This window comes from Ascaphus truei, chromosome 21, assembly GCF_040206685.1.
Source record: "Ascaphus truei isolate aAscTru1 chromosome 21, aAscTru1.hap1, whole genome shotgun sequence".
In the NCBI taxonomy this organism is placed as follows: domain Eukaryota; kingdom Metazoa; phylum Chordata; class Amphibia; order Anura; family Ascaphidae; genus Ascaphus; species Ascaphus truei.
The window spans coordinates 7,237,528-7,265,473 of record NC_134503.1 but is presented as its reverse complement, the minus strand read 5'-3'; the positions used below and the strand labels follow the sequence as shown (position 1 = coordinate 7,265,473).

The 27,946-nt window shown below is 47.3% G+C and overlaps 2 protein-coding genes across 5 annotated transcripts in view; one reads left to right on the top strand and one right to left on the bottom strand.

The window, feature by feature from the left end:
- SURF1 (SURF1 cytochrome c oxidase assembly factor) overlaps positions 1–27,946 on the top strand; it is a 33,887-nt gene that overhangs the window by 3,775 nt on the left and 2,166 nt on the right. Inside the window, exons 3-9 of one of the 2 annotated variants that reach the window (XM_075578807.1) lie at positions 2,924–3,051; positions 4,829–4,911; positions 6,671–6,862; positions 8,205–8,277; positions 9,103–9,265; positions 10,022–10,103; positions 10,249–10,870. In XM_075578807.1, coding sequence (XP_075434922.1) covers positions 2,924–3,051; positions 4,829–4,911; positions 6,671–6,862; positions 8,205–8,277; positions 9,103–9,265; positions 10,022–10,103; positions 10,249–10,315 — 788 coding nt within the window. In that variant the 3' untranslated portion in view covers positions 10,316–10,870. Of the gene's footprint in view, positions 1–2,923; positions 3,052–4,828; positions 4,912–6,670; positions 6,863–8,204; positions 8,278–9,102; positions 9,266–10,021; positions 10,104–10,248; positions 10,871–27,946 lie in introns of those variants that run through there. The other variant, XM_075578806.1, reaches the window with a different exon arrangement.
- Positions 183–27,248, bottom strand: LOC142472080 (sulfotransferase 1C4-like). 3 transcript variants are annotated; one of them, XR_012789592.1, is made up of 8 exons: positions 26,940–27,236; positions 25,048–25,170; positions 18,457–18,554; positions 18,006–18,132; positions 14,967–15,061; positions 14,673–14,853; positions 11,810–11,976; positions 9,564–11,075 (listed from the first exon to the last, which is right to left on the bottom strand). XR_012789592.1 is itself a non-coding variant. In XM_075578808.1 (7 exons), the coding sequence occupies exons 1-7, from the start codon at positions 27,064–27,066 to the stop codon at positions 1,992–1,994; spliced, it is 924 nt and encodes a 307-aa protein (XP_075434923.1). In that variant the 5' UTR covers positions 27,067–27,248; the 3' UTR covers positions 183–1,991. The 3 variants fall into 3 exon arrangements, 2 of the variants coding, with proteins under 2 accessions (XP_075434923.1, XP_075434924.1); XM_075578808.1 differs by lacking the exons at positions 9,564–11,075; positions 11,810–11,976 and adding an exon at positions 183–2,164 and having other exon boundaries at positions 26,940–27,248; XM_075578809.1 differs by having other exon boundaries at positions 9,564–11,976.

Sequence of the window (27,946 nt, the reverse complement as noted above, 5' to 3'; positions counted from 1 at the left end):
CATTACTGAAACATGGTGGGACGAAACTCATGACTGGGCAGTTCATTTAGAGGGTTATTCACTTTTTAGGAAGGATCGAGCAAATAGAAGAGGAGGTGGAGTATGCTTATATGTTAAACCGGGTGGGAAACCAGACTTTTACACCAAAACCACTGGGATCACTAGCACCAGACAGGACAAAGTTCTTGACTAAAATGAGGTTTATTCTGGCACGCCAGCAGACAAAACAAAGATGCACACAACAAGATACAATATCAATTGGGGGCCTGGGGAGTAGACTCTAGCCCCTTATATAGCCATCTGTGACTATACTTTACATGGGACAGGGGCTGCTGGCCAACCAGAGCACGGATTGAGTTGGTGCCACAAAAGCCAGAGGAGGGGTGTTCTAAGGCACTCAAAGACCTCCCACTGGGTAGGAGCCTCAGAGGTTGGGCAGTACAATGCTCTTACTCCCAGATCTAATCAGCAGACTTTCACCTCTCCCCAGGAGTCCTGACACCTAGCTGTCCCAACCCTGGTTTTAATCCTATCATTTCTATGGGAATATTCAACTCAGTGGATTGCTGAGTCTTTCTCCATAGAAATGATAGTAACAGTGGAATATCTAATTTACTTTCTTGCAGGGGTGACACCCAAAGCACATTACAGTGATGTACACACAGACCACAAATCACCTCATAAGACAATGCCGGCTTTCTAAACTGGTGGTAGGATTGTCAATGGGAATAAATAATACAGGCTTTGAAATATATTCTTACAGACATGGGTTACATTGACACATTCCCTGTTCTTCCCCAGATATTAAAGTACAATTGACCGAAATAAGTCTTACATAGGTGGCCAAGTTACATAGATTTAGGGGTAGCTAGCTGGGCTTCATCCCAGTTTTGTGATGCCAGCTACCCCTACCATCACACCTATTATAAGGGAAGATGTTTATTAAGGGAATGATGAAAATGTAGAGACCTTGTGGATAGAAATTAGCAGTGGAGGTAAAAGTATAAAGAAAATGTTTGTTTGGAAGGATATGCTATAAACCACCAAATATCTAATGAAAATGAGGAAGCTAAAATACTTTTGCAAATGGAGAAGGCATCAAAACTGGGTCATGTTTGCATAATGGGTGATTTTAATTATCCAGACATAGACTGGGGCAATGAGATTAGCATTGCAACAAAAGGGAATAGGTTTGGGGTGCTTAAAGACAATTACATGACCCAAATTATTGAGGAACCAACCAGGAGAGGGTGCCTATATTTAAAAAGGGAGCTAGATCACAAAGAGGGAATTACAGACCTGTAAGCCTGACTTCATTAGTCGGGAAACTACTTGAAGGTTTAATATGGGATAATATTCAGGAATACCTAATGGAAAACAAAATTATTAGTAATAGTCAGCATGGATTTATGAAGGATAGATCATGCCAAACGTTCAAAATAATAATTCATCCCTAGGGCAGTACAAAGGACATGGGGTCATCCCTTAAGGTTGGAGGAAAGGAGATTTCACCAGCAACAAAGGAAAGGGTTCTTTACAGTAAGGGCAGTTACAATGTGGAATTCATTACCCATGGAGACTGTTATGGCAGATACTATAGATTTGTTCAAAAAAAGGTTGGATATCTTTTTAGATGGGAAAGGTATACAGGGATATACCAAATAAGTGAACATGGGAAGGATGTTGATCCAGGGAGTAATCCGATTGCCAATTCTTGGAGTCAGGAAGGAATTTATTTATCCCCTTATGAGACATCATTGGATGATCTGACTGGGGTTTTTTGTTTGCCTTCCTCTGGATCAATAAGTAAGTATAGATATAGGATAAAGTATCTGTCGTCTAAATTTAGCATAGGTTGAACATGATGGACCCATGTCTTTTTTTTTCAACCTCATGTACTATGTAACACAGCTGTAGGATGTTACTGCAGCAGCCCACCAGCATTAACTAAGCAGTCCCTTCTAGGACCAAACATTGACATGACTAAGAGGCTACATGTGGGTGAGTGAGTGAGGGAGCAGAGACGGGAGAGGTTTGATTTCCTCTGGTTTCTCCTTTTTTTGTCCGATCTCACTGTGTTCAGAGTTTTCACCGCCAGCACTTCCCTTCCTGTATTTATATATAGCGTTCTTCTCCCAACGGGAATCACAGCGCTTCGAAGCTACTAAAAGGGGAAAAGAAGAAAACATTTAAGGTTATAAAAGAGACCAAACACAAGGAAAGATACCATACAGGATGGGACGGGGCTGCAGCTATGAAATGCCGGACTGGTTGTGGGTCATTAATTAAATGCCTGGGTAAACAGGTCGGCCTGGAGCCTGAAGAAATACAATTTGTAACGAATTTCCAGGGAAGCAAAAACTTTCGCGTGTTTTTTGCTTTTCGCAGGGATAGATTGGTTTAACCCTTTGCGTGCCGGAAGGGGTCATGGGACGAGAGTGCCGTCACGTGACCGGTCTGCGAAGTGGTAACGCGACCGCTCCGTCACTTCCATCCACCATCACTACAGATCGCATCCAGCGCAGGAACGCGATCTCCCCTAAGGCAACAAGGATTTTTTTTTGGGGGGGGTGGGTTGTAGCTACTACATCATGGCCCACCCAGGGTGCCAGAACCCCATGACGTAGTAGCTACGTCCTAGGGCAGAGGTGCTCAACTCCAGCCCTCAAGACCCCCACAGCAGGTCAGGTGTTCAGGCTGTCCACTGATTGAGCCAACAGTGCTGAAGCAGGGATATCCATAAAAGTTGACCTGTTGGGGGTCGTGAGGAATGGGGTTGAGCCCCCCTGTCCTCGGGCGCTCAATGCATTACGGAAGCGAGTGACATTTGGTCCATTGTTTAGAAAAGGTTGGAGTTTCTTTCGTTGGCCAGCTACGTGGGGTTGTAACTTTGAAGTGATGCCGGGCCGTGTCTTCCTTCCAGATCTCTGCCTCCGGTCATCGCGGTCCTTCAGCTCCTCCGCCGCGGCGGCAGAGTCCAGCGAAGATGCCGTGCTCAGGCTGGTCCTTCTGCTCATCCCAATCGCCACCTTTAGCCTGGGTACTTGGCAGGTAAAACTCGAGGCCACGGCACAGTGTTGGAGAGAGCAATGCCCCCCACTGGCAGGGAAGTGGTTAATGGATGGGGGCTCTGGGCACCTCCTGGTCCTCTTTGTCCGTGTGAATAAGATACTTTTCTTGATTTAACGTGGCAGTCCTTCCTCAGATCGACCAGAAATAATGGCGGTGATGGGTCATAGGTTACATATAGGTGACTCACCCTTAAAAATCGAAGATGTGGGGAGTCTTTACTATCTTTATCTAATTTATTTTGTGATACAACTATGTGATAGTTGTAGAATCTGCTGGTACATTTTGTTTTCAATTCTCTGTTCTTTTCTAGGTACGGTAATTATGTAGCGGTCATTACCAGATCCGATTAGAAATATAGAGGTCCCGGTAAAACAAAGAAAAATGTGTCCATTTTTCAGAGGCATCCAATAAGTAAATTGTTTTCCAGATTGTGCAGATATTGGGGGCGCTGAGGCAGGAATGGCAAGGATGGGGGGGGGGGGAGACTGATTTCTTGAGCAGCCAAGGGAATAGTTCCTCCAGGATAGAAGGGACTGGATACTCGGAGACCAAGGCAGGTTTGGGTGGTAGGGATCTCCTGAGGGTAGAGACTCATGCGATGACTGCATGAAGCGAACAGTTTGCTGTCTCCCGGCGGTCTAGGACGTTATGCTGCGACCGTTTGGCCACGACCAAAAAGCCGCTGGCAAGCCACCGCCGGGACATTTCGGCGTGGGTCACTTCCCCGCGATGTCGGCTCCTGCGCTCGACTGACCAGACAGGCCAGGTTTACCACACCTGACCTAACCTGCTCCGACAACTGCATGTTTAAATATCCCGCATGGGACCGCTTAACTGCCTAGACAGGCCGCTCCGAAGCACCATCTTTAAATGTCCTGTGGGCCATTTAAAGATGGAGCGGCCTGTCCAGGCAGTGTAGCAGTCCCGCACGGGACATTTAAATATGCAGTTGTCGGAGCAGCAGACCTGGCTTGGCAGGTCGGGTGAACAGCAGATCGGACATTGCGAAACGTCCTATTCCGCTCCCGGGGGCTCGAGTTCGGCACATTGCGGATCGGATAGACAGATTGTTGGGAGGGACTGGAACTGACCCGGTGGTCTTGGTACATGTTGGCACCAATGACAAAGTTAGAGAAAGATGGAGTGCCCTAAAAATTTATTTCAGGGATCTAGGCCAAAAGCTTAAGGCAAGGACCTCCAAGGTAGTATTTCTTCAGAAGGAAAGGGGCCTTTTCAGTAAGGGCAGTTACAGTGTGGGATTCATTACTCATGGAGACTGTGATGGCAGATACAATAGATATGTTTAAGAAAAGGTTCTACGTTCTTTTAGAAAGGAAAGGTATACAGGTATATATCTAATAAGTAAACATGGGAAGGATGTTGACCCAGGGAATAATCTGATTGCCAATACTGGCCAGGAAGCCTATTAAAACTGGTTCTTTAACAACAACAACAACAAAAAATATATATATATTATTATTATTATGGCCGCTGTGGGACTTTCTGTAACCACATCATGAAGTCTGGCACTCCTGGGGCCGTGACGTGGTAGGTACGTCATAAACGAATTGCTCGTTTTTATTGGGGGAGATTGCGTTCTACGTCATCAGCGCGGGAGCGTTCACGTGATCACGAGTTGACCGTTGGGGCCGTAGCACTCACAGGGTTAAGTCTGCTGGTCTTGGCTGTGAACGAGTATGGAGAGATCGTGCTCCGGCCAGTGACGCCTCTCAATGCCCAATATCTTGTTCTTCAGGTTCAGCGTCGCAAGTGGAAGCTGAAACTGATCGAGGAGCTGGAGGCTCGAGTTACTGCCAAGCCGATCCCACTGCCAACCGAGTGAGTGAAGGATTAGGATCGGCTTGCGTCTCTCATATCCCAACACCCCCTTTTTATAAGCTGGCCCCTGCGGCTGAGAGAAGGTTCAAAGTGGGTCATTTATATTATAAGGTGCAAAACACACTTAAGGATCATGCAACAGCAAAGCCTAACGGGCTGTGCATGGGATGGTTTACAAGCCTTGGTTAGGTCTCACTAGGCAGCATCGTGGGTATCAGTGGTGTAGCTAGACATTCGAGGGCCCCCGGGCAAAAAAAAACATTTCAGGGCCCCATTAATATCGACTATAGAGTTTTTGTTCCCTTCCATCCTCTCCCTGATCCTCTCAGGGGTGCGCGCGAGATCATCTGCGGGGGGGCGCTGGGGTTACAGAGGCCATGTGCGCTTCCCGAAGACACACATACCCACTTACCAACACAGAGACACACATACCCACTTACCCACACAGAGACACACATACCCACTTACCCACACAGAGACACACTTACCCACTTACCCACACAGAGACACACATACCCACACAGAGACACACTTACCCACTTACCCACACAGAGACACACATACCCACTTACCCACACAGAGACACACATACCCACACAGAGACACACATACCCACACAGAGACACACATCCACTTATCCACACAGAGACACACTTACCCACTTACCCACACAGAGACACACATACCCACACAGAGACACACATACCCACACAGAGACACACATATCCACTTACCCACACAGAGACACACTTACCCACTTACCCACACAGAGACACACATACCCACTTACCCACACAGAGACACACATATCCACTTACCCACACAGAGACACACATATCCACTTACCCACACAGAGACACACTTACCCACTTACCCACACAGAGACACACTTACCCACACAGAGACACACATACCCACACAGAGACACACATACCCACACAGAGACACACATACCCACTTACCAACACAGACACACGGACCCGGGAGATGCAGAGAGGAGCAACTATGGAATGCTCTGCAGCGCCACCTGCTGCCCGGAAGAGGTTAAGCAGGAAGACCTCCCTCCTCCCGTTCTGTGCACTCCGCAGCTGCATCCTCCACTCTCCTCCTACCCGCCCAAGCCTGTCTCTATCCTAAGAGAGACAGCTGGGCCGCCGACGGGGGGAGATCGGGCCCCCCAAGATCACCGGGCTTTGTGCCCGGGCTATAGCTACGCCCCTGGTGGGTATCATCCATCTCTGATTACTTCAAGTAGCAATCCCACTGTGGACGTTCTTTACTTACTAGGACCTGGGGGTTCCCCAGAGCTGATCTGTAGTCTCTCAACATCCGGAACCACCCAGTCCCGCAGATATTTGTCGTTTTTGACACACAATAACTTATAAATATGGCTAGAACCTATAAACATGGCCACCAGGGGCCACCAGGGTTGTGGCTTATAGAAGCCAGAGGGGCCGTTTTGTTTTCCCAATTTCCCCAGTGGGACCCATGGTTCACCCAGGCCTCGCAGCTCCCGTGAGCTCCATGGAACTCCCCAGTTGACGTAACATAAAAAGAAACACTTCTGTTTGGCCAGGATTGCGCAGTTAACTCATTTTCAGTTGTCCTGTAGCCCCTGCTGTGTATATATATATATCTTATCAATCTATTGTGCCCTAAACACTTGTGTCCTCTGCTATTGTGACCGTGGGTAGCTGAGTGTACATGTGTCAGGAAGGCCGCAGAATGAAAGTGCTTTGTCTCTCCGTGTCCCTCGCAGCCCCGCGGAGCTCAGGACCTTGGAGTACTGTCCCGTGAAGGTCAGAGGTTACTTCGATCACTCCAAAGAACTTTACATCCTGCCGCGCAGCCTGGTGAACCCGGAACGCGAGGCCCAGGAGGCAGGGAGTCTGTCATCAACCGCCCAGAGCGGGGCTCACGTAATAACCCCCTTCTACTGCATCGACCTCGGGTACGTACACTGCATCCCAGGAGCACCTGCTTCCAGTGGCTGTGTACCAGCCCAGAACTCCTGCACTCACCTTCTGCTATTCTATATTCACTGAATACCAAGCTAATATTCACATATTTACCAAGCCATATTACACCCGAAGTCCCGTTTACAAGAGGTGTCTTACAGCTTGGCTCCACTTAGTAAATATTGCCCTAAAAGTCTCAGAGCTCAACCCATTGCGCTGGTATCTGGCAGGTAATATTCAGAAGTCCCTAAATATTTACAATGGCCAATAACACACTCCGTTCTATGGGGGAAATTATTAATTAAAGTGGCATTGGTGATTGCCATTTTTTGTTTTAATAGATGCAGCAGTTGCTTACCCTTTAACGCAATGTAATTATCCAAGCTGCTGATCGATCACAGGAGAACAGATTGATCGGCAAAGATCCTGCTTCCCCGGGGCGCCCAATATGGCTGCCTATTGCTGTGGCACCCAAGGAAGCGAAATACATTAAAACTCTTCATAAAGGGCATGGGGGGGGGGGGAATGCAGTGTTATCTAATACTACATAACTGATTCATTTAATAAAAACCACATGTATGGTTTTGAAGGCGATGCTAGTTTAAGCTCCGGTGTGTTCATGCACAAGAATAAGCGTTGACTCCCATTCAAGCCGCCACTGGGAGTTAATGCCCATTTGGGAGCATTGACACGAAACAGAGCTTGATGAGTTTGGGGTTCGTGAGTATAAATGGAGGGGTAGGATTCCTGGCACCCATGTGTAGTTATAGGAAGGGGTAAGGGCGCTCTAATACAGGACCAATACTGATTAAATAAAATCCAGAATACAATGGAGCAGTGGGTGAAATATGACCATATATAAAAATGATTGAGTTCATGTCCATGAAATAATCAGAATAACGGGTATTCCCTGAGAACGGGGGTGAGTGCAGTTATCACAAAGCCTCTTGTTTCATTGGGAGTGTCCATTTCAATTGAAAACAATAAGTACTCGCAGTCTCTTGATGAAAACGTAATTGAAAGTCACCCACTTCTTGATGCAGGAAAAAAGCGTGCAGCTGCTGAAGCAGAATCCAGAGGTGAGGTGAGACGTAGCGCACAGCCAAAGAACGAGGGTCCAAATAATGCAAAAACAAGGATTTTTTGGCAAGACGTATGCATAGAGGTAATCCCCCTACGCGTTTCGTGCCTTAGTACTTTATCCCGCGTTCTTGGGCTGTGCGCTGCTTCTCGCCTCATCTCTACCCATATGTAGTTGCCTGATACCCAGAAGAGATGTACCACCCATGTGACCCCCGCGGGGAGAATCACAGTCGTGTTCTTTGCTTCTGACAGAATCACAATCCTGGTGAACAGAGGTTTCATCTCCAGGAAGAGGATGAACCCAGACACTCGCACGAAAGGGCAGGTAGGAGAAAATCCATCCGGTCCTCATGGCCAATTGGTACCTGTCCTGAGCATCCACATTACATACGTGATTAAGAATACGGATCCATAGAAGGGAGATTTGGTATTCTAGATTAGATTTTGGGATTAAATGAGAGACTCTTAGTTCAGTGACTGAGGCTCCGCTGAAGTGTATCGAGGCTGGGGGTGAGACAGACTCGTAAGACGCAATTGAAATGTTATTGCCGCGTTCAAAATTCTGCGTTATGAAATAATGGAAATACAGCGATTTAAAAAAAATAATAATAATTTATATGTATATATATTTATAATTCTGCCGTATTTACAAAGAATTATGTATCTATAAGTGGGTTGCGATATTCAATCTCGTATGCATAGATAAAATAAAAGCGTTTGCCGCTAAATAAATGAGCACTGAGTATGGAGACCAGACAGGTTTAACAGTAATCCCTGAAGAGTGCCTGTGACATGGTCGGTGTGAGCAGCAAGGGATAGGTTAATGTTCTAAGGATGTAAAGCAGTGGTGGGCAACTCCCCATACGTTAGCCCCTAAAAGGGCCACACAATCTAATGCCATATAACCCCTCCTACTGCCCCATAAAACATCTCTCTTATCTCTCATCTCTTCCCCCCTCCCCTCTCTCTGTACTCATCTCTCCCCCTCCCCACTCATCTCTCCTCTCCCCCTCCCCACTCATCTCTCCCCCTCCCCACTCATACGTGTATCGATGCTGTGCTCATAATAACTGATTTGCGCCCTGGAACACCTCCTCCACGTCAGCCCTCCCTGTGCAGTCGCAGATCTGCCGCTCTTCTTTCTCTGCAGGTTTCTGATGAAGTGGAGCTGGTGGGAATCGTAAGACTCACAGAGACGCGCAAACCCTTCGTTCCGGAAAATGATCCGCAGAGGAACCGCTGGCATTTCCGGGACCTGGACGCGATGGCGCAGGTTACGGGGGCGGAGCCTATACTAATTGACGCAGATCTCAGTAAGTCTGCAGAGTTGCACAATAAGTTAAGGCTTTGGGAATGCTCTGCAAGGCTCATCTGCAGTATTAAAGGAGAAATGCTCTGCAGCTCCAGCTAATAGTCCAGTATTTCATTTTAGTTCTCTGCTCCTTGTAAGAAAATGTCTTTTAAAGTCTAATATTTGAATAATGCTTTAGCGTTAAACCACTTACTTTAATTGAGACTATTTTACAGTTACTCCTCTAAAGCTTAAAAATAATGTGCTGTCTGTTTCCTTCCTTTGCAGCCGCTGCAAATGATACCAGAAGTGCAGCGAAATGAACATAAAAGCAAGCTTTATTTAGCAGAAATGTTACCATGTACAGTTAAGCTCATCAGACGCCATGATTGGGTAGCACAGGGGTGGGCAACTCCAGTTCTCACGGGCCACCAACAGGTCAGGTTTACAGGATATCCCAGCCTCAGCACAGGTGATTCAATCAGTCCAGACTTCAGCACAGATGGCTCAATCAGTGGTTCAATCTTCGACTTCCACCTGTGCTGAAGCAGGGATATCCTGAAAACCTGACCTGTTGGGTGATTTTGAGGACTGGAGTTATCTACCCCTGAGATAGTAGGTTGGTTTACAGTCACTGCTGCAAAGAGCTACATGTCTCAAATAGTAAAGGAACAGCGCTGTGTCTGTCCGTGAACTCACGGGTAGAAGATCTGCAAGAACACAGTCCCTCCATTATAAAACATTAAGCAGTTACCTTTCCCTCCCCACATTCTCCTAGAGAGCACCGTCCCGGGAGGGCCCATTGGAGGACAGACCAGAGTGACCCTGAGAAATGAGCACATGCAATACATTGTCACATGGTAAGTGCAGCAGGGTCTCGTGTCACAAAATGTAACGGCTTTGCAATGTCTTACTGGCAGCCAATGGAATCCGGACCCCGCGTTACATTGTTACCGCGCTCTGCTTTCATGGGGTGAGATGACCTCCCTCTGTCTCTCTCTGCAGGTATGGGCTGTGTGCAGCCACCACTTACATGTGGTGCAAGAAGTTCATACGCAGAGTTGCCGTGTAGCCAGAGGCACCACAAACCCTTGAAGCCAGTAGTGGCCAACTCCAGTCCTAGAGGGCCAACAACAGGTTAGGTTCGAAGGATATCCCTGCTTTAGCACAGGTGGCTCAATCATTGGCTCAGTCGAAGATGGAGTCACTGATTGAGCCACTTGTGCTGAAGCAGGGATATCCTTCAAATCTAACCTGTTGGTGGCCCTCGAGAACTGGAGTTGGCCACCCCTGCTTTATGCATTGGTGGTGACCAGCACCAATCGCGCTCCAACCCAACAGCTGAAAACTTCACAGCTGTCCTGGACTGAGACGCACAGCTGGAAACCCGCACAACACAATATCCCAGTGTGACATCTTACACAAACGGGAAGATACAAAGGGATTATTGGGCAGTGTTTCATTTAAAAAGAATCCTGCGCGACTCATCACAGACGTCCGACACAGACACGGGGATGAGAACAGAAACACACAGCCCGAGTCTCCATGTTTAACCTGTCTTTGCCCGCACTTCCCTCAAGCTTATGGTTTTCACTGCCTCTGGAAGAGATCATTTGGAACGGGGAAATTCATTGGGAACTACATACAAAGAATCTGGATTTTCACCATTTTGGGATATTTATTTTTTAATGAAGATGATGCAATTTGCCCATGAAGTTAGGCAAACATTTTATGTAGCAGCACGTGTGGAAGTCACAAAAATGTCTGGACTAGTACTGGAAGGCCTTTTGGTGTCAATATGGAGTGGAATTTAAAACCATTTCTTGGGGGATCTGTGGAAGACCTTTGATTATTATGTGGAATCAACAATGCTTACATTAATAAAAATATCCTCAAGGCAGAATTATCCAATGACCATGTACCTTTTAATTGCGGTACTGTTTCATTGAGGGGGTTGCAACCTTACCCCGGTCCTTCTGTTGACGCTTTTAGCGTGAAACGCGTCCGGATTCTCCATGCCTATCTGTGGTCTTACTATCGACATGTAATATATCTATTTAAAACATATTTTTCTACATTTCTTTTATTTTCAGCCGTAGTATGCCGATTTTCTTACTAACTTTTTTTAGGGGGGGGTTCTATACCAAAACGTTATTTGACAGCACACCATCAGCTCATTGACTTTTAGGGCAACGCTGGAGTATTATACCCTCTTTCATTATAAGGTGGGGCATACACAGGGTGGAAGAATATCAGTCTCCGATACAGCATTTACCAAAACTGGCCGGTATCTTGCTGTCCCAGTAGGGTCCGACCTTGGAGCCTACTGGGATCCTTCCAGTGTGGCCTGGCAGCAAAGGGGTCTCCCACCCCCCTTTTTATAGCTGATGTGACATTAAAGATTACAAACACCAAATAGTTGCTGACCGTGGTCTGAATACATTTCTGTTATAATAAAACGGTAGGTGTCCCCAGCACTCAAAGCGTAAATAAATGTACGAAATAATATTTCAACAATTTGTGGCATCAAAAAAGGTGAAATTGCATTGAAAACTAAACAACATACGGAGGTTATTTGCTGGATCTGTGGAGACGTGCGTCGTATCGGCGGTTCTTCCTATTACATCGCGACCTGAAATTTCAAAGAGGAGCCTTCCATCTGTCTTCTGTAATCCTCCTCAAACAGCTCGTTCTGACGGACGGTGAACATGGTCTTCCAGTCTCCCACCGTACCTGCCCAAAAGAAAACGCAACCGTGTAGATCCTCTGCGTGGCGGTTTGGCTACGAAAGGGTTAAGTGTGGCCAGAATGCCAGCAAACTCCAGGTCCACAGTGTGAGTGATAGTCTTATTTGCTGTTCTGTTACTGTAGCAACCTTGGCAGGATACAATTCGATCACTATCATGGTGTGTGTTGGGCGGTATCGAGTAGTGTCACCCGGCCCCAGATTACAGGCACAACGTCAGCAAATGCTTGGATTTCTCCTTAGGGTGGGAGTTGAAGGTTTCCTTTTATAAAGCAGCATTCCATTAAAAATATCCCAGCCGGTATGAGTCCAGGGGGGGTCTCTGGATCTGAACCGTGTTAACTTTAACCCCCCCCCCCCCCCCCCAGGGTACTTGCGTCCTGAAGGTGCTCCATGGAAGTTTAAATCTCCAGCGGCACATGGGCCCTTAGGAAGCCGTGACGGGTGGCGTTGCAGCGTTCCTTTTGGCTAGTGTGCTGCAGGAGAATTCAACCTCCATATTGTTCACCTCGCACCTACGGAGGTAAGTGAATCAGGAAGCAGGGGGCTAAAGTTAGCACAGTTCAGCTGTGAAGACCCCCTGTGTCCCTCCTATAAGAAAAACCCCAGGCCGAACTGCTCCTTTAAATACCAGAGCCAGCTCATGTTTAAATCTCTGGTTCGGTGACCGCAGGCCGGTTGGCAAACCAACACAATACAATCTAAACGCCCTCATTATTCTGAATACCTCTGTCCCTATAATCATGAATCTGTCACAGAGACTTTGCTTTACCCAGGGGTGCTTAGCTCCAGACCTTAAGATACTCCCCATGCCCCTCCTCCCCCCCCCCCCCCCCCCAGGATATCCTTGTTGGGGGTTATTGAGGACTGGAGTTGAGAACACCTGGTTTAACTCTTGCTTTGCTTCCCAACTTTGTAATGCGAGGCAACTAAATATTCTGCATTTCAACGATGAAGTTTCTCATGAACTCACTTTTCTTCCAGCGAGGCCTGGCAGCCATGGGGTTAACAACCCCCCCCCCACCCCTCCTTTCATAGCAGAAGTGACCATAAAGATGACAAACACTAAATATTTGCTGACTGTGGCCTGATTTACTAGCCAAGTCCATTTCTGTTATTCTCTTGTGTAATACACAAAAATGTTGTGACAGCTCTTCATACACAGACGTGGGCCAAACAGTCTGATTAGATTGGCTAACGTGGAGATCTTCTGAGGACAGCCCAGGAACGCGGTGTGAGCAGCGCTGCGTGGGAGGCAGTGACTGCGAACACTAACCAGCTGCGTGCGCTTCCATCGTAAAACAGACCTGAACGCCCCTAAAGTCCGCAGTCTAATAAAAGGTTTTTTGCAGAAGAAATAAATCCTATAGGAAGCAATAGGGTTTGGCACTTGGAGGTTATTTACTAAAAACGTCTCCCAGGTACCCAACCCCTCAGCTGTGCAGATCTGTACTATGTATGTGACGTGCTGCACATCACGTTGGAAAGTACAATGAATCCCTTTCCTCTTTGGGCAAGATTGCAGGGTGTGTGAAAGCCGTGGGGATTTACTTAGTGTGAGACATCTCTTCTTACCCTTCCCAGCACTGGTTTTATTTTTAAATCTGACGTTCCATTCAGGAGATGTAAGCGTTTGTAATATGGACGTGCCCGGGCGGTTAACATGGAGCTCTCTCCAGAGCCCAGTGCAGTGTTACAGGCTGGGTAACCTCAGAGCCTACCGATTAAATCGTGGTTTTGAGTGTTAAAAACATGAAGTTAAACTCACATAGTTTAGTGCGGACAATTGCTGCAGTTGCTTTCTGGAGATGTCAGTTGCTGAAAATTTGCCTTTCTAGGACATTAAAATGGCCACTGCCCTTGGTCCCTGCGTGCTGGCGTCTCTCCATACTTACATTGATATTAACAGAACCTTGTACACTTATACCCGTTATTCCCACTGATTTTCCCATGGATATGTACAAATGCTTCCTCCTCCCAGTTACCAATATTGCTGTAACATCCTGATTGTGATACGTTTCATCGTATTATTTATTTGAAAAGATGGGGGTGGGGGGAAATCAGCAAGTTCAGTAACTTTGGAAGTTGTAAGTTAATTTGCATATCTTTATATAAAGAGATTTGTAAAGGTGTAGTCTGCAGTACTAGGTGAGGGGGCCCTGTTCCCTAAATGGTGTTATTCCATAAGCCAACGTCCAGCACTGGAAGACTTTACAGCCCGATTGTTTTCTGGCATTGGAACGTGTTTCCTGACATAGTGCTGCTTAGTAAACATGGGCTGTGACCTTCTGCAATACTGAGTGGCCATATTCACTAAGTGGTGATTGACCCTGTACCGCTCTGTTAAGTGTCTTATGGTCAGACTGGCCCACTGAGAAACCGAACTGACCCCTCCCGGCCCACCAATCCGTACTACACCCATAGGAGTGAGATGCCGGGGTGTCCCTAGATTTGGACTCATTAGACACCTTGCAGCAGAAGGGGCCAACCGGTGCTGAAGCAGGGATATCCTGAAAACCTGACTTGTTGGTGTCCCTTGAGGACTGGAGTTGGCCACCCCTGCCTTACAGCCTATTCAAGGGAATTCACTGCTTAGTAACAAAATATAGCTTAAACTGGCTGCAATACCGTGTAGGTCCCTGAGTGAGCAAACGTTGCTGGTGAAAGTCTTGGCACTGCTCACCTTTCCTCATGAAGCTGCCCTTGGTGTGGTCCAATATCTCCATAGGGAAGGTGGAATTATTGGACATGGAATTTTCCTTCATCTGGTTGAAAGAGCTCTGATGTACAATCCTCTTCAGCATCTCTTCAGGGAGGTCTTTCTCCAGGAACCTCATTATCTTGCGGGTCTCTTTGAGGGGGTCCTGAGTGATGGAGAGAAGAGGCACAGATCCCATAAACGGTCACAAAAAGTTGAAAGAGCCTCAGACCAAGAAGGATGCTCCATGCATTCCTGACACAATAGCAGGATTCCCACCTTTTTGAGGTCCTCGTAAAATAGGTACAAGATGTTGTGCTTGTCCTTCTTTTCCCAGAATCCTTTGACGTGATCGTACCAGGAGCCCCAGCCAACTGGAGATGGGAACAAATACCAGGGAACCAAGAAAAGCTGTCTGAACATCGCATAGGCACAGCCATCGCTCCCTTGTACAGTTATGTACACAGCTATCTGAATCCGTTGATGATATGCAGGCTATCTCCTACCTTACCACCTACTTAACATACCTGCCTCGTCTGTCTTACGGATTTGAAACATATTGCAGACTGCACTGGCAATATACATAGGTTTCACTTTTACTATAACAGCATCACACATGCACGCACACACGTTTGCAATAAGCGGCCTAGGAATAAGTGTGAGAAATTTGGAGACAAATGTTTGTGAGAACACAAATCGAAGTATTCCTGTGTTTGCCGCACTCCCCGTGATATGATGGATATAACTTCACTTCTAATTGTTAACATCTTATTAATAAAAAATAAAAAAAACACCAAGGAAAACCAAAAAAAACCTAATAGAGAGAAACTACTTAAGTGTGCGCTATTTACATGCGATATCCCTCTCTCTCATCGTTGTAGAAATAAAACTCATTAGGTGCATTTTGGGCAAAACCGCATTATATACTCGTCCTGACTTGGAATTTCTTGATCTTTCTATGGAAAAACTCATTAAAGACGCCTATTCTGCTGAACTTGTCATAACATACCTTTGTTTTTAAATACAGAATTTTGCCTGTCAGAATGAACATTTCAAATCACCCTTTCCTCAGTACTCATAGAATGTAGTAAATTACTTTTACCTCTACAATGGCGAGGGGGAGAGCGCGAGAGAGAGGGTGTGTGTGTTCTCAATTACTAAATGCCAATAAAAGTTATTTGTTCCCAGGTGTGGTGATTCATTTTTAGTTGCACGGATACTATAGCGATATATATATATATATAGATCACACACAAGCTCGTTAAATACAGAGGTAGATAGGAAATATTTATAATGTACAGTAGTTCTCCAAGTTAGTCAAAGCAATTGTATAACTGTTTGATGAAGCCCTTTACGGTTTTTCCAAAATGCAGTGCAGCGTGTTGCTTCTCCACACTTAGGCCATGCGTATAGTGCCAGCGACGGCGACGCGTCACCCGTCGCCGCTAGCGAAAGTTGTATTTCGCTTTGCGGCGGCATTGCGGGTGACCGGGCCATTGATTGGTTCAGGGGCTGTCACATGAAGCGACAGCCCCTGAAAAATCAAATATTCCCGGTTTCCAAAAATCGCGTCGCCTTGTCGCCGTCGCGCTTACTATAAGCGCACGCCGGCGGCGACAATGCATTTGTTTTCGGGTGACGTTGCATCTGGCACTATAAGCGCGGCCTTAGTGAGAACAGAGACTTTGTGGAGTCTGACGTTGAATGACGCACCCGATGTGCGTTTCACTCAGCACGTTGGGGTCATCATTCAACGTCCGACATCAGAAGCTACACTGCCCTCCAGGTCTCCAAGATGCACAGGCATGACTAAGTTACCATGTCCAAGCGGGCTGATCATTTTGAGTTTTAAATCAAGGAGGTCAAGCGGTGTAAATGTACCAAGTGAGCTAAAGACGTTTTCATAAAGAACAAATTTATAAGTGACAAGTTACATCCGTTAGCTCTACCTCTATTATTTCAACATAGTTATTGCCTTCCAACTCTTGTTTTCCCTAGTCCCCAAATATCCCATCTGTTTTTCATCACTGTTTCAACAACTAAGATTATAAGGGACTATCAAAAAAATTCAAATTGACTACAAAAATAACAAGTTCTGTATATGTAACTGCAACAAACTGAGACGACAAATATCCAGCTTTTTGGGAAAAGCTCTAAAGGCTTCGGCAAACAATTACACAATTGCTTGGACTAACAGAGAACTAGGTGGCAATTTTAAAATGTAAAGTATATATTTTGTGTTAGTATATTTATTTACACCAATAATCGGCATACAGCAATTTATACCAGTATACCTCATTATAAATATTTCCTATCTACCTCTGTATTTACTGCGCCTAAGAATTAATCGCCAGATCTGAGAACTAAACATTCATCTGCATTTAGAAATAGAGAGAGAGAGAGTGTGTGTGTGAGTGTGTGTGTGTATATATATATATTTTTTCATGAGAGCATACTTAAGTAATGTTTCTTTATTAAGTATTTTTATAATGTTTTTCTTGGTTCTTTTTTTTTAACAAAAATGTTAACAATTAAAAGTGAAGTTTTATCTAGTATATCCATCATATTACAAGGAGTGCGCCACATATAGGAATACTTTGGCTTGTGAGCGCCTAGACATTTTTCTCTCCATATTTAAAACCATAGCTCCCAATTCTCACTGACACATAAAAGAATAAAACCGCTTCCGATCAGGAACGGGTATTTCGGGGCCGCGTTTATCTGTTAGGAGTCCTGTCCCGGACAGATCATATACAATTTGATCTCCGTTTGGGACCCAATGTGATCTCCGTTTGGGACCCTCATTCTCCACGCCACTCTGACGCCGTATACTTCTGAATTTGCGTCCTCATCATGCCAGCGCATAGATAAGCAGGCTCCCTACGCATTTCACAATATCCTGCTCCGTCGGGGAATGGCTGACTGACAGTGTGCGCCCACACTGCATTTTGTAATTACCCTGTTCCAATAATATAATACAAATCGCAAACAAAGAAAAGATCCTGTATTACCCGTGCGGGGCAGGACGCCTAATACAGAAATACGCAAATACCCATTCCTGACATAACCGTGCAAATCTGCTACTGTCAGGCGGCGATAATCTGGGGCCATTTTATTCTGTCGTGTGAGAATTGGGAGCTATTGTCTTAAATAATATTAACTCGCTAACCGTGCATGAGCGTGTTTGCTTGCTTTACTTTCACAGCCCGCTCTCATCCTGCTCCTCTATTACTATAGAATGCAGCCCTCATTATAAAGCTACCCATCACCCTATTGGCTAGTAAGAACCCTCCCAGTGCCCCATCCCCCTCCTCTCACCATCGCCCTTCATGAATCTCTGCACATACTGCTCCCAGGTGCCCGGATCAGGGTGGAACGTAACCATGTGGTCAAAGTGATAGAAGGAGGTCATTGTGTCCCTGGCATTCCGAGCCACATAGATCACCTTGAGGGACAGAAGCACAATGGGTTACTGCCCGAGGGAAGAGAGGGCTATACAAAGGGGGGGGGGGGGGTTAGTTTGGGTGAGCTCACCCCATTGTGTCTTAGACAAAGCTTCCAGTGTCAGGTATCCCCTTAACCTACAGTCCTCTTCCAGGTAATGCAGCAATCTATGGGTCCTGAGATTAGTTTGGGTGAGCTCACCCCATTGTGTCTTAGACAAAGCTTCCAGTGTCAGGTATTCCCTTAACCTACAGTCCTCTTCCAGGTAATGCAGCAATCTATGGGTCCTGACACACAAGTTGACCTCATGGCTCAAGTGTCCTACCTTGCAATTCAGTTTCCAAAACGATGGTGGCACAAGCTGGAAAGGCAGATGGGATTTTAGGACTCTAGGTGGAGGCATCGCATTGACCTCTTCCAGCCCTGTAATGGCAGAGAGATGAAAGAGATGGAGAACAGCGCACACCCTTCCCATCACTAGACCTGTGGAACAGTGTTCCCTGGGGGTTCTAATCAAAATGGGAAATGTTAGAGAAGCTTTGCAGGCCCCTCTAACTCGAGGACTTAAGCAAATACTCTTAAGGACTTGTTCATGAAGAGGCAGTGGCTGTTACCACAATAGCGGCTGTTTTCCATAAATTCCCCCGTAGGACATTATTTTAATGGAATATAGGAAATGGAAAAGAACACAATTTACCATCCAACTGCAAAATCACCAGAAGAGACTTGGGTGGTCCCCTAAAAATAAGGGCATTGTGCAAACTGGGGAGAAATGTTATTTATTAAACACATCTATCTATATATTTCTGAAAGCGTCTTATGTGTCTGTGTCTGTATGTCTCCCTGTGTCCCTAGCGGCAATCACATTGGACCTTGGGCCAGGCCAATGAGATTGCTCCCTTGGCCCGCCCGCCCCCGCACACCTCTCATTGGCCTGAGGCGGAGTGACGGGCCAAAGGACACTCACCCACACACACCCTCTGTCCCCCCCCCACCCCCTCCCCCCATCACGTGCGCCGCCCTGCACCGGCTCCTGGACGGAGGGGAAGTGCAGCCCTCCTGCCCCTGCCGCCAACTTCAGGCTCCTCCCCCCTCGCTCTCAACCGGCTCCCGGAAAGACGGAGGGGAAGCGAGGTGCGGCCCTCCTACCCCAGCCGCCAACACTCCCTTACCTCCCCGCCGCTACCTCCCCGCCGCTCCCTTACCTCCCCGCCGCTAACTCCCCGCCGCTCCCTTACCTCACCGCCGCTCCCTTACCTCACTGCCGCTACCTCCCCGCCGTTAACTCCCCGGCACTCCCTTACCTCCCCGCCGCCACCTCCCCGGCCGCTGGGGGGCCAAGCAGCCTCCTCGGATATCAGTGTGTGTGTGTGTGTGTGTGTGTGTGTGTAGGGACATTTTACTCCTGCCAACAATTTGTGCCTCACTTTCACCCCTATCCCTGCCCTTCACCCCCCCCTGCCCTTCCACCCACCTCTACCCCTGCCCTTCACCCTCTGCCCTTCACCCCCTACCCCTGCCCTTCACCCCCCACCCCTACCCCTGCCCTTCACCCCCACCCCTACCCCTGCCCTTCACCCCCCAGCCCTACCCCTGCCCTTCACCCCCTGCCCTTCACCCCCCACCCCTACCCCTGCCCTTCACCCCCCACCCCTACTCTCCACCCCTACCCCTGCCCTTCACCCCCCACCCTTCACCCCCCACCCCTGCCCTTCACACCCTACACCTGCCCTTCACCCCCCACCCCTGTCCTTCACTCCCCACCCCTGCCCTTCACCCCCTACCCCTGCCCTTCACCCCCCCACCCCTACCCTTCACCCCCCTACCCCTGCCCTTCACCCCCCACCCCTACCCTTCACCCCCTACCCCTGCCCTTCACCCCCCCACCCCTACCCCTGCCCTTCACCCCCCCCCAAGCCTGCCCTTCACCCCCCCCCCCACGCCTGCCCTTTGACTGACGCACGCACACAAACCCTGACAGGCACACGCAGACACACCCGGACTAACGCACGCACACACCCTGACTGACGCACGCACACACCCTGACTGACGCACGCACACAAACCCTGACTGACGCACGCACACAAACCCTGACTGGCGCACGCACACAAACCCTGACTGGCGCACGCACACACGTACTGACGCACGCACACAACCCCTGACAGCCGCACGCACACACACACACTGACTGACGCACACACACACGTACTGACGCACGCACACAACCCCTGACAGCCGCACGGACACACACCCTGACTGACGCACGCACACACACTGACTGACGCACGCACACACACTGACTGACGCACACAACCCGACAGCCACACGCACACACACCCTGACGTACGCACACACACACTGACTGACACACACACACTGACTGACGCACACACACACACACACTGACTGACGCACACACACACAGACAAACTGACGCGCACACACACACACACTGACTGACACACACACTGACTGACACACACACTGACTGACGCACGCGCGCGCACACACACACACACACACACCCCCCCACACACACACACAGTGACTGACGCACGCACACACACTGACTGACTGCCGCACGCACGCGCACACAAACACTGACTGCCGCACACACGCACGCACACACTGACTGCGGCGCACACGCACGCACACACTGACTGAGGCACACACACACGCACACACTGACTGTGTGTGTGTGCGTCAGTCAGTCTGTGTGTGTGTTTGTGTTTCTGCGTCAGACTCACTGACGCGCGCGCACACACACACACACAGTGACTGACTGACGCACACACACTGCATGAAGCTGTAAAGGGGGACAAACAGAGCTGTAAAGGAGGAAGTGGGGGGACTGGATTGATGTGAATGGGGGACAAACAGAGAGAGGGGGAGGGGTGAGGAGAGAGAGAGGAGCGGGAGCATTACATCCCGGGCAACGCCGGGTCTCTCAGCTAGTTTGCCATATTCTCTCAAATCGTTCGCTCCACTTAATGCTGAGCCTATACATAGGGCACACGTGATGTTTCGCTCACTGTCGGGCTACTTCACGGAAAGTTTACTAATGTGGGGACATTATTAGCTATTTGAGGTTTAGTGAAACATTTCACACGGAATCACATTTTGGGGAAAAAACTTTTTAAAATGACGCGAGCGCCTTCTGGACGGTGTCACTCGCCTCTGGCTGAACCAATAAAACTAGCGCATGGGATAGCCGTTTCATCCCCCAAGATCTTTGCCTTTAAACCAGGGGTGGCAAACTCCAGTCCTCAAGGGCCACCAACAGGTCAGGTTTTCAGGATATCCCTGCTTCAGCACCGGTGGCTCAGTCTTTGACTGCACCACCTGTGCTGAAGCAGGGATATCCTGAAAACCTGACCTGTTTGTGGCCCTTGAGGACTGGAGTTGGCCACCCCTTGGGTTTTGCTTTAGCTGAGATTGGGTACTGGGTCCGCACCTTAATTTAAGAACTTGCAACCTAGCGATTTATCCCACATCAATGACCCCTGCAGGCAGCGGAGGTTTTAAAGGGTCCAATTCTTCAAAGCCCTCTTAAAACCTCTGGAGCGATCAGCAAAATATTTGCTGAATAATTAAGCATCGGACAATATCAAAAGGATAAAAGAGAAGACAGGACAATGGAGGTAACAGTGCGGCCAGTCTGGTGAACAAATGAATAGTAAAATAATATAAAGTCACCTTTGAATCAAATACCCATATGGCTTACTTGGCAACTCAAGCGATTGCTTCTGGTTCTCACCACCTCCTTGGTACCTTATCTGTGTGTTTGGAGGTGCAGTTACTTGTATGGCAGCTGGTGGATAGGGTCAATGTTTAACAAAACACACCTCTTATTCATCAGGCAGGTGCCAGTTAAACTCAATAAAATGCAGGGTGGCGTCTCCTGTTCAGCTCGTGTTTTTATTCATTTTATTGGGTGCAAACCTGTCACCTCTCTGATTTCCTGCAGGAGTTTCTCTCCATGATAAAGGGGGGATAAAACAGTACTCGCCCATTAAAATAAACCTTTTTTTTTATCCAGAAGCCCCAAATCTCACTGATTTTGGTCCTTGCAGGTTGATATCTCTGGGTTAAGGCAGGGGTGTTCTTAAGTGGCCCAAAGTGCTGACTTGAATCCAATCGAACATTTATGGCGAGACTTGAAGATTGCCGTCTATCGACGATCCCCAACAAACTTATCAGAACTGGATCAATTACCGTGAAGAATGATAAAAAAAAATGTCGCCTTCCTACTGGGCAAAGCTAGCAGAGACCGATCCAAAAGAATCATAGCAGTAATTGCTGCAAAAGGTGATTCTACCAAGTACTGCACTGACTTAAGGGGATGAATACTAATGCAACCAGTACATTTCATTTTGTACATTTCCTTTGCAGCCATTAAACCACTTTATATATAACAGTGTCTTGTTTAACCACTACAGCTATGCAGCTTTAAATAAAAAATAAGTTACAGTGGTGTGAGAAAGAAAGTACACCCTCTTTGAATTCCATGGTTTTACATATCAGGGCATAATAACAATCATCTGTTCCTTAGCAGGTCTTAAAATAAGGTAAATACAACCTCAGATGGACAACAACACATGACATATTACACCGTGTCATGTTTTATTTAACAAAAATAAAGCCATAAACACATTCTTATAGAAACACTGTGGACCGGGTGTGTCGGTGCCAAGATAGGCAGTTGATTGATTATTGCTAATAATAGGCAAGAGTATCCATCTCCGACAGTTGTTAGGTAAACCATCTGAAGGAATGAGCCAAATTTATAATCAAGTCACTTATTTATCATGGAAGGTGACTCAGTACAATTTGTTCCTCTTTATTGTTGCCTTTCCCCTGGCATGAACTGCCTGTGCTGTTAATGAACTGTCTCGTCCTCGCCTCCCACATGCAACTTCTACTCCTTCTGGAGCCAACCCCTCTAACCTCATACCCATCCCCTGCCAATCTCCCTCCTCTCTCCTGTGCCCTTTGGAATGCTCACTCCCTTTCTAACAAGTTCCTCTCTGTGCACGACTTCTTTCTCTCTCAATCTCTGCTCCTATTTGCTATAACTGAGACCTGGCTCACTCAGTCTGACTCTGCTCTGGAAGCTGCCCTCTCCTATGGTGGCCTTTCTTTCACCCACACTCTGCACCCTGATGGCAGGGGTGGAGGCGTGGGGCTCCTGCTCTATCTGCTGTTACCGTACCCTTCCTATTCCTCCCTCTCTTGCTTTTCCCTCCTTTGAGGCTCACACGGTACAGATCTTCTCTCCTCTCCCTGTCCAACGTGGCGGTCATCTATCGCCCAACTACCTCTATTCACCCCCCTTCTGTCTTTCTCTCTCACTTTGAATCCTGGTTCTCCTCTCTCTCCTCAGACTCCCCTGTTCTTCTCCTTGAGGACTTCAACTGCCACATTGATGACCCCTCTCTCCCTTGGGCTTCCCGCTTTCTCTCTCTAACCTCTTCATTTTGCCTTCAACAGTGGACTGCAGCCAGTTCCCACAAGGATGGCCACTACCTAGACCTGGTTTTCACTAAAAACTTCTCTCTCTGATTTCTCCATTTCTCCTCTGACCATCATCACCTCATCTCATTTTCTCTCTCTCGCTTCTCCCCTTCGTTTCTGCAGAAACCTGCGCTCTATTAACCTACCAGCCTTTTGATTCCACTTTACGCTCCTCCCTCTTCTCTCTCAGTTCTGCTCCAGACCCCGACAACCTGGTCAGGAACCTCAACTCTGCCCTGTCCTCCTCTCAATCTACATGCCCCGCTTTCTCTCTGCTGTCCTCGCCCTTCTAACCCGAGACCCTGGCTAAATTCCCACACGCGCATGCTGTGTTCCTGCACTCATTCCTCTGAACGCCTCTGGAGGAAACCTCACACTCTCGCAGACTTCCTTCACTACAAATTTATGCTATCCGGTTTCAACTCTGCCCTCTCTCAGGCTAAACAACCCTACTTTTCTTCACTAATCAACACGCACAAGTCTAACCCACGCCGACTGTTCTCTGTCTTTGACTCCTTACTCAGACCATCCCTCAGCTGCCTCTCCTTCCTCCATCTCACCTCAGGACTTTGCTGACTATTTTAAGGAAAAGGTGGAATCCATACGTCAGAACATCCCCTCTGTTTCCTCCTCCCATCCTACACCTCTTCCTAACTCTCCTCCTGCCTTCCTTGACTCTTTTTCCACTGTCACAGGGGATGTGTCGCTGTTGATCTACTCTTCTCTCTACCACTTGCCCCCATTCCCTCCCATCTCCTAAAACTCTTGCTCCTTCTATAATTCCTACGCTCACACAGATTTTTAACTCCTCCCTCTACTGTGGTACCTTTAGCCCATTGGGTGAGAAACGCATCAGAGGACCTCTTTTTGCCTTACTGCTGTTATGCAATATTAAATAAATATTTTGTATTGGATGCGAGCCTCCAGACCTTTTTGCAGTGATCAGTCTTCCACTTCCACATCTTACCTATCCCGGACTGAAGCACGCCATGCCGAGACCATAGAGTTGCCGTCATTGTGAGTGCTAACACCTTCTTATCTACTTTCCCCGACAGTCAGCGTATCAACACATCGCTCCAGTCGCCTATGCCGCTGGGTTGACTCCTGCGCATACGATCGGGTGAATGCTGTTGTATTCTTCACTTACCCTCCATTGCGCAGTCTCTGTCTCCCAATGTCGGCTGAGATGGGGCTTTTATTGTGAGCAGGACTGTTTTGACTACTCATACACGCAGCTATTGTGCAACGTCGGGGGCTTTCAAGTTACATTGTCTCGGCTTCACTATCAACGTTTTGCCTGTGTTGAAATACCTAGAACCACCAGTGTAGGAGCATTTTCCTATGTCTCCTAGCTTTTACCTGACAGACACAGAACAAGAACTGGCTCGCTGACGCACATTACCTGGTTTCATTAAATGCATCACTTCGAGAAAAGGGACCCTCTCATAAATAGGAGCTCGTCTGCAGATCTCTGCGTCTCCCTCATTCCGAATCAGGTCTACAATCTCCTGCACCCATGTGGTCCCTGAAACACAAGAACATATTGTGAGTGCTGTAGATTATGTAGGGACTGATAATCAGTGGCAGTTCTAGGGTCTCTTATTTGGGGTGACAGAGAAACATGGTCTTATACTGAGCCCAGGAGAAACTTTCTTACTTGTGTCCCCTAAAATGAAAACTCTTTAAACAATTGTATACGTCTAGCACTGCAATGCCCCAGAGGTCTGTCTTTACCCGAGAGAACACAAGATGACCAATCAAAACCTGCGTCTAGCACACACATTCCCAGCATGCTCTAACTCCAACAACCGGTGGGTGTTGGAGTTAAAATGTGCTGGGAATGTGTGTGTTCATTTAGTTCCTGACTGGTAACAGTCATTTGGAGGTAAGTGGCCCCTCCTCCCAGAGCTCACCCCTCCCCACCTTTTTAACTCGGGAGGTTCTGGCATTTTGCTGAATGGACAGGACTCACTGTGGTTGTTTCCCCTCATACAGAGGTAAATGGGAAGTTTCCCAGTGTAGTGTTAGGACCTGCATACCTTTTGGTTATGCCTTGACGTTGGTATGCAGGCTTATGACGCTTTGGCCAAAGGGTTTAACTAAATAACCAAGTAAATATTATTATTATTGAAGTATTTAAACTTTATACGTATTACTTTTTATGTTTTGTCAATTGGATGTAGCATTGGGCACCCCCTGTCTTTTGTTTCAAAACCTGCACCTACCTCATTACTGTCAGACATGCTTGGGAAGCATGCAGTGGGTTGCTAGCCATTTTTATCAAGGAAAGGATTAAATGAAATGCCAGTAAGGACGCTTCATGGGGGATTGACAACTTCAATGCAACATGGCCAGATTGCATCGAGGAGGGCAGGTGCCACCTCTATTGATAGGGTTTTAATGATCAGAACCAATATAACGAGAAGCTTGAACACACCATCCAAACTCATGCTCGAGACCCCTTTACCACCCAATACACAGCTTTAGGTCTCCCTTGATATAATGTATAGTATTATAGCAGGAGCGTCATCACAGAGGTTTTAAGAGAGAATGAAACAAGCTGAAGACTTTCACTGGTCCACGTGCCAAGAGGTCAGCAGTCTCGTGGACCTTTACCTAGGGCCACGAGAGTGCCGATTTCTACAGAGATTAGCATTACTGCTCCTGACCGTCTGTCTTAAAACCTTCCGCCAGTTTGTTTTAATAATAATATAATAATAATAGCATGTTCTTGTACAGCGCTGCTAGTTTTACGTAGCGCTTTACAGAGACATTTTGCAGACAGTCTCTGCCCTGTGGAGCTTACAATCTATGTTTTGGTGCCTGAGGCACAGGGAGATAAAGTGACTTGCCCAAGGTCACAAGCCGACACCGGGAATTGAACCAGGTTCCCCTGCTTCACACTCAGTGCCAGTCAGTGTCGTTACTCACGGAGCCACCAACTCTCCTTGCACCAGACGGCTCCTATAGGCTGCATCGCTTCATTAATAATTGGATTGCAAGCTCTTCAGGGCAGAGATTAATTGCACCTCTATAGTTTTGCAATAAAAGTACAGCTTGGACTGGCGATGTGCTCCGATTACACGTGAATCTTATGTAGAAACTATTTGAAACACACAGCAAATATATTTCTATAAAATATCAGTTAAGGATTATTGGTTAAAATAAACACCGTTCTTTTTAATCTCTTCAATGCCAGAGGCACAATAATTTAAGGGCACTCTGGGGCTGACTGGTTTAAGCAAGCTGATGGGTTTTAGAAGTCGTTAACCTCTAAGGTGGCAGAAGACTCACCTGATTTGGGGTACGTATCTATCAGGAGGTCCCCAGGTTTGGCTTGGAAAGCCCAGATTTCCTGCCAGTTTGCAGCAATAAGATCTGCCACGGGCACTCCTTCCACGGCTGTGAGATGCCTAGACATTGTGGGTCCCCAGGGGGTCTCTGAATTATAATGGGCAGCGATTGCAGTCGGGCGGAGAAGTCCAAACTCAGTTACAGGGCTCAATGTGCACAGGTCCGGAGACTTATTTATATAGTGCTCTAAGCGGTGTGAGAATCCAATAACGAATGCCAGAGAACTATTAAATCAGCTGCAATAAGGGGATTGTCTGTAGGCAAAAGGCGTTACTTGCAAAAGAAAGTCCAAGCCAGGGCAAACTCGCCTCCCCAAAAATACTGCTGACAAAACTTATGTCATTTGAGGCTATTGCAAAAGTAATTGATACGACGAAGGGGTATACACAGCACATTGCAGCAAAGCAAAAGAAGCCTTGTTATATTACAATAAATGCTCACTTTCAGGATGTGTGTGTGTGTGTGTGTGTGTGTGTACACACACACAAAACAAAAAAAAGCAGCACAAACTACCATAGTGAGGAACGTTACAAAATAATTTATGGTCACTAAAAATACCAGATGTGACCTTACAGAGGGAACATAATTAAAGAGCTTATCGTAAACCGTGGATGGCGTCCATGTCCACACTGTCCAAGACCTCAGTCGGTCGCGTCTTGCGTCCGTGTAGCCTCTGTGTCTGCAGACCACCCAGCAGCTGTTGACGCGGAACTGACGGCCTCACACACAGCGGGGGTTCTTACTTGGGAGGAGTAAATATTGTCATCTGCGTGTCTCGTGGTCAGAACAAAACACTCCTATGCGTTTCGTGGTGTTATCCACTTTGTCAGGGAGTCCCAGACAAAGTGTATACCACCATGAAACGCGTAGGGGATCATTTAAAAGCATTTGATTCCGTTGACACCTCAAATTTGCTGAAGAAGCACACATTGATATTATAAGGAACA

Coding starts and splice junctions, on each gene's coding strand:
- LOC142472080 (XM_075578808.1), bottom strand. CDS start 27,066: ATGTCTAGGCATCTCACAGCCGTGGAAGGAGTGCCCGTGGCAGATCTT. Junction 15,062..18,005: donor GAGATTCATGAAGGGCGATG/GTGAGAGGAGGG, acceptor TCCCATCTCCAG/TTGGCTGGGGCTCCTGGTAC. Junction 2,165..14,672: donor GGGCAGCTTCATGAGGAAAG/GTGAGCAGTGCC, acceptor TTCCCCTTTTAG/TAGCTTCGAAGCGCTGTGAT.